We start from the raw sequence: 6,566 nt of genomic DNA, 5'->3' as shown, positions 1-6,566 counted from the left end.
TCTCCATGTTCAGTGACCTTGCCCACAAGGGGTCAAAGTGTGCCACTGCTACATCATGGTGAAGCCAGCCCAGGTGCTCAGCACCCATGCCTTGCATTTCTGTCGTGGATTCTTTCAGAAGAATCTCGCCCAAGATGATGGTGACCTGTAATGCCCACAGCGGGGCTGCGGCCTGCTGGGTGCCTGGTGCTGTGCTAGTTGCACCCATGTTGGCCCATCTGTGCAGCAGCAACAGCAATATTAACTGGAGGGCTCGCACGAGCCAGGCACCATGCCAGGCCCTTGATAGGTATCGTCTCATGGGATGCCGATGGGACACAGATGACGGGTGGTCTAAGGTGGGGGCTTCTGCTGTCAGAGGCCATGGGTTCGAATCTTGGCTTTGCTTCTTTCTGATCAACTTGGAAAGTCACTTAACCCACTTAGGTCTGCTTTTCCATCTGTCCGGGAAGAGGATCATAGTGTCACAGGCTATTAAAAAGATTAAATAATGCATGTGATGCTCCTGGCACAGCATTGGGCATTCTCAGCAGGTGTTCAGGTAACACTGCTGATTGTCTGTGTTGAAAATCATCTGTCCAGCAACCAGAATATTTAGGCATTGCGTGGATGAGGAAACAGAGACCCGGGGAAGTAAAATGACTTGACTAAGGTCACTGAGTAAGTAGATGGCTTGGCCAGGATTTAGAGCCGGGACTGGTGGACACCCACCCCCTGCTCTCTCTTCTTAGTATTCTGCTGTCTCCTCAGTGACCAGGACTGCTATTCTTGTCTTGGGGAAGGGCCTAGAAGGCGATGTCCCCAGAGATCCCAGCCAGAGAGTAGGTGACAGTATAGCAGAAAGCTTAGGGGTGTAAGATCTGGAGTCAGCCTGCCAACTTCATACTCCCTGGTTGTGTGACTTTGGTCAAGTAACTTATCCTCTCTGGGCCTCTGTTTCTTTACTGGTAAAATCAGGTTGTTGATGATAAGGAGGATGAACTATAGTAGGAAATGTAAAGTGCTTGACGCTGGGCCTTCGCATGTGTCCAGAGTTCAGTGTTAGAGTTCTCTTTGTGTATCCACCTGAAGGTGCACCCCAGGAAGCCTTCAGAGGTCGAGAACCGGCCAGTAGGGCCTGCAGGGGTGTGAGGACTTTCGGACAGTGGCAAAACTACTGTCTCCAGTTCTCTGGCCAGGGTAGGGGTCCAGGAGGGCTGGCCAGCAGCCCCAGCTGTCCGGGCTAGGTTGGAGTTTGGTCAGTAGGAGAGATCAGATCCTGGAACTTGCATGCCAGGCAGGAGGGAGCCAGGCTCTCAATGCCCATTTGTGAACACTGCGTTAAAGGATTCCACTTCAAAGGCTCAATCTTCAGATGCCCGGCCCTTCCCCAGCCTCAACCACAAGCCATAGATTCTGCGCTGCAGCCGTGAAGCCTGCCAGCAACTCTGTTCTCCAGGGACGGAGAGGCGCTGGATTTCTGAGCTGGGACAGAACCCAGAGTGGCTGGGGCAGACCAGTGCCTCATCTACTCGAGCCTGAAGACATCAGACAGCGAATGAGAAGCATGTTGAGACTCTGCCTGATTTCTTTAAAGCAGGAGCATGAACACAAGCTTCCCCTCCCTCTTTCATTCTCCTTCCTTATTCCTCTAGACATAAAGAAAATTTGGTTGATCCAGGTTAGTAAAAAGAAAAAAATGAAAGTCTTCCATGAATTCACAGTCTGTGAATGTTTCGGTGCCTATTTTTTTTCCTATGGGAAGATGTATGTGTAGACTTTTAAAAAAATACCTGGAAAATAGAATCATTTCTTTCTGTGAAGTGCTCAAAACAGTACCTGGTACATAGTAAATGTTTAATAAATGTCATATTATTATTATTATTGCTTCTATTTTATAGCCTGGTTTTCTCTCATTTTAAAAAGGATCTTATTTATTTATTTATTTATTTATTTATTTGAAAGAGAGAATGCGGGGAGGAGCAGAGGGGGAGAGAGAGAGAGAGAGAGAGAGAGAGAAACAAGCAGACTCTAATGAGTACAGAGCTTGACTCAGGGCTTGATCCCACAACTCTGAGATTATGACCTGAGCCAAAACCAAGAGTTGGACGCTTAACTGACTGAGCTACCCAGGCACCACCCATTTGTATCTCTCGAACAGAGATTTAACTCTCTGTGAATCAGATGTATGCCTTATTCATCTCTGTAATCTAATGCTTAGCACATAGTAGGTGCTTATTAAGTATTTTTTGAACAAATGGACGAAAAACATTTCTTCCTCTGATTAGATCTTCATCTGTAATATTTAACAGTGGCACAAGTAATGTATTGTTGATTTCGTTTCTAAAGCTGCGGCTCGTGCCTATTTTAAAAAATCACTCCCAACCTCTGAGCTCCCCAGTTCATTTAGCATCCCATCCCAGACTCATCCCCACCTGCAGGAGATGGGGGATGCTGGGTTCCCTGGAGCCTGGGGACCTAGCAGCATTTCAGAGAAGCCAGTAGCTAGCCTGCGGGCTGCCAGCACCCTCCTTGGCTCACAGAAACCACCAATCATCGACTTAAACTGTCTAGGTAGCGCGCAGACAAGTAAACCCCAACTCCTGCATTTTTGATGAAGTCGACATTATACAAATGCTCGGGGTTTATTTGGTCAGACCTGGCAGCAAGTGGCTGAATCAATAATGAGACACCACGAGGAATAAAGCATTAAACAGGCCGTTCTGCAAGGCAAGCAGCTGGGAGGTCAAGTCCGGTGACCCAGCATGGCCCATGGCCAGTGGTCCCCCTCCCCTGGCTGCCAAGCAGGGAGATGGCTGGGCACGTAGATCGCATCATCAGTCCTTCCAAACTGGGGAGGCAGTGTGGAAAACCTCGAGGCTAGCAGCCCAGAAACATGGAAATAGTATCCACTTTGTGGCCTCAGGCAGGCTATTTTTTGCCCATCTGCCTCAGTTGGGAAAACAGATCCTTGACAAGGGATCAAGGTCCTTCCCAGCTATGGGATTCGGTGCCGTCAGCAGGAACTTGGGGATATGTGTGGTCCAGTGCTGAGTCTGTTAAGAGCCACAAATGAGCAGGACTTGGGAAACTCATTATGGACACTCCTAGTTTTCTTTCCCAGCTGGGGAGGCAGCCTTCTCTCTGCTTCGAGATTCTTGGCCTTGGGGATCATTGAGAAAAGGCTTCCTCTGGCCTCTGTTCCATCCAGAGGACATTTGATGATAAGGCTCTGAAGTGAAGGAGACCTAAACCCCAGACCTTCTAGCCCAGGTCACATCTTTGGCCCTGCCATAAGATGTCTAACTTTGGGACAGGAATCTGCCCCTCCCCAAAGAGGGAGAGTCTGGCAAAGGGAGGAGGGTGGAGGCAAGTGGGGAGCAGTGAACTGTGGGAGCAGGTGACAGGTAGGGGTCTCTGGTTTACCCTGACATGTCCTACCTTTGCCTGCTCATACCTACCTCTGCCTAGAGCTTGAGTCCTCAAAGTCTGGGCGGTGTGGGGCAGTGGCATTGGCCATGCCTGAGAACTGATGGAAATGCAGTGTCTTGGCTCTACACGTACCTGCCAGAGTGGAACCGGGACGTCACCGTCCAGGTTGGAGAAGTGCTGCTCCAGGGGCCTGGCCGTGGGGGTGGGGTGGGGGGAGGGGCGTCTCGTTCACAGAGCCAGCGCAGACAGTGGTGTGTCTGCTGGTGAGGTGTGTCGAGCCACCCAGCTCTGAGGAGCGCTGTCGGCCTCCCAGCCACCACCTCGCTGCATGGGAGGGGATGCTTGGGAAACACCTGTTCTCTGAGGTGGTTTATCTGTGCTTATTTTTGAAACCAGACTGAGTCACAGGACACTTCCGTCTGTTGGTTTAGACGCATCTCAAAGGACTTCCCCACTCTACTCGCTCTCCCGTGAGAGTAAAAACAGTAAGTTCAACAAATATTCACTTAGTGCCTGCTGTGGGCCAGAATCTGGGCTGGGGACGTAGGGTCAGGGGAGGGGATCGCAGGCCTGAGTACAGTGTGGTCAGGTAGCACCCAAGGGGGCCAACAGCATCCAGTTCGATCCCCACACATGGCTTCTAACTACAGGAAGGGCTTCCTGAGACACCAGGTCTGTCTCTTACCCTGATCCACAGTGGACTTTAATCAGAAGAATTGCCTGAGGATTTTTTAAAAAATGTATTTGCCTGGGTCTCCCCTCAGGGTGTCTGCTCAGTAAGGCTGAATCAGAAAAAGCTTCCATGGGCCTATTTGGACTCTTAATTTCAGCCTGCTAACAACCTGATTTGTAAGGCAGTGCCATCATTTCTGGCTTCTCAGGAGCTAAGACTGGCTTGTCTCTAACGATCCAAGGATCAGGTCATTCCCTGGCGCAGGGTGGGGGTGGTGGGGCACTGGCTACTGGGTTTTAAAATTCATTCTCTTCTTCCTGGGCACACAGCTGGACCGCAAGTCCCAGTACTCTTGGAGTTCAGTGTGGTCGTGTGACTAAGTTCTCGCTAATAGAACGTGACGAATGCCTCTTATGGCTAAGCCTAGAGAAAGTGGCTTTGTCTTCTGCAGGGGCTCCCCGATTCTGGCTAGCTGAGGCCTCATTCACACGGAGTTCCCAAAGGATGGTAGAGCCACAAGAAGGAAGGAACCCAGGTCCCTGAATCTCCACATAGAGCTGAGGTACTTGCCACCTGTCGACATTCATCATGGGTATGCAGGAGAGACAGACATATGTTTTGTTGTCCTTTTTTTTTTTTTTTTTTAAGATTTTATTTATTTATACGAGAAAGCATAAGACAGCATGAGAGAGAGAGCACGACCGGGGGTGGGGGGAGGGGCAAGGGGAGGAAGCAGACGCCCCGCTGAATGGAGAACCCAACATGGACTCAGTCCCAGGATCCTGAGATCTGAGTTAAGCAGATGCTTAACTGACTTAACTGACTAAGCCACTCAGGCGTCCCTGTTGTTGTTCTTAAAGACGTAGAATTTGGGAGTTTTCTTATGTTACAACAGCTTGCCTTACCTTAACTAACATAGCTGTCTCTGCCCTACCTTTTTCCCCCAGCACATTTTTACCTCCATGTTCAGAATTCAAAATTTGGCCTTATGCCACTGCACTAATGTTCTTATTAGGGAGAAGATAAGGCTTTATGCTAATACAGCCTGACCCATCAGTATATAAACAGAGACTTTTGCATTTGATTCTAATTTAATTTCCATTTTGAGCAGTTACATCTGTAAGGCTTGATATTGCATAGCTTTTATTCTTTCTTACAGAACTTCCAAAGAATCAACACAAATTAGACTTATTTTTAAATAGGAGAATATCATCCTATCTTGGAATTACCACACAGGTAATCTTCCACAACTCTTGCTTCTGTTGCAAGCACTGTCACACCAAGCTGAGCCTGGGCAGCTACGCCGCACTGCACGGGGAGTTTTACTGCAAACCCCACTTTCAGCAGCTGTTTAAGAGCAAAGGCAACTACGATGAGGGCTTTGGCCGGAAGCAGCATAAGGAGCTTTGGGCCCACAAGGAGGTGGACTCAGGCACCAAGACGGCCTGAGGCCCCTCTGCCATCCACTGTCTCTGTAGAAGAGGGCCTGGAGAGGGGCAGTGGGAAGGGTGGGAAAGAGATTGGACCTGGGCTTGGGTTGGGGGGAAGGGTGGGATGGGGATAAAGCCATCTTGCTCAGGCAGAGGGTTGGGGGGCAGGGCTCAGCTCCAGGGTTCCTTCATTCTCCCTGGGGCCATGGTTGGGGGTTGTTTGGGAACCAGGATTGGGTTTTGCTCACCACCCTGCTTCTGACTTCTTTCAGTCTACCCCACCTCACCCCTGGCCCCCTGGGAGGCCCCCAGGCCCATCTTCCCTTTCTAAGTGCCTTTTCTCCAGCAAGGAGTCACCATGCCCCCTCAGGGTCCCAAGCTCCCTCACTGCCACCTGGGGCCCTCTGGGGCCCCCATGTCTCCCCATCTACCTCTGCCCTTAGCCTGGTTCTGAGCCATGGAGACGGGAGGAAGGAGAGCCAGCGTGCCCTGGCTGGGCCTCACAGAATGCCCACGAGGGCCCTGGGGGTGGGGTGGGGAGGGGGAAGTGGATTAGCCCCGCCCTCCCCTGAAAGAAGAGGCGGGACATGCCCAGTGGGGCTTGGGACCCATCTTGCACCATCAGAGTCAAGAAGCAGAAGCTAAAGCACCTGCCATGCTGAGAGCCACAGAGACTGGCTGGGGTCTGGCATGGGCCACGCTCCTCTCCTCTTGTCCCTCGTTGCTGCCGGTTCTGACTGTTGTGATCAACCCTGTTTTAAACATGTTTTAACAGATTCTGAAAAAAAAAATATATATATATATATGTATATATATATATATCTTTGTATATATTTGTAAACCTAAGATATATTTGTAAACCTAAGATATATTTGGGGATTTTAGTGATCTTATTTTCTCCTATCTCTTGAAAAATTTTGCTATACTCTAATTACCAACTATTCTCAATTATGCTAAAAGACTAAAATTAAAAAATGGAACAATGGTGGAATGATCTAGAAGGATACTGTAAGAGGGACATAAGTCCTCACTGTTGTATCGTCTATAGTTTT

The 6,566-nt window shown here is 49.5% G+C and overlaps 1 protein-coding gene across 1 annotated transcript; it reads left to right on the top strand.

The window, feature by feature from the left end:
• Positions 1-206: 206 nt before the first annotated feature.
• Positions 207-6,291, top strand: LOC116871349 (LIM domain-containing protein 2-like). The gene is made up of 2 exons (XM_032864035.1): positions 207-338; positions 5,321-6,291. Exons 1-2 carry the CDS (start codon positions 207-209, stop codon positions 5,531-5,533), a joined length of 345 nt encoding a protein of 114 aa, XP_032719926.1. The 3' UTR covers positions 5,534-6,291.
• Positions 6,292-6,566: the final 275 nt, after the last annotated feature.

Source organism: Lontra canadensis, unplaced genomic scaffold (assembly GCF_010015895.1).
Source record: "Lontra canadensis isolate GAN:19392208 unplaced genomic scaffold, GSC_riverotter_1.0 scaffold25, whole genome shotgun sequence".
Lineage (NCBI taxonomy): Eukaryota > Metazoa > Chordata > Mammalia > Carnivora > Mustelidae > Lontra > Lontra canadensis.
Note: the sequence above shows the minus strand (reverse complement) of the source record. Positions and strands in the feature narration are given on the sequence as shown.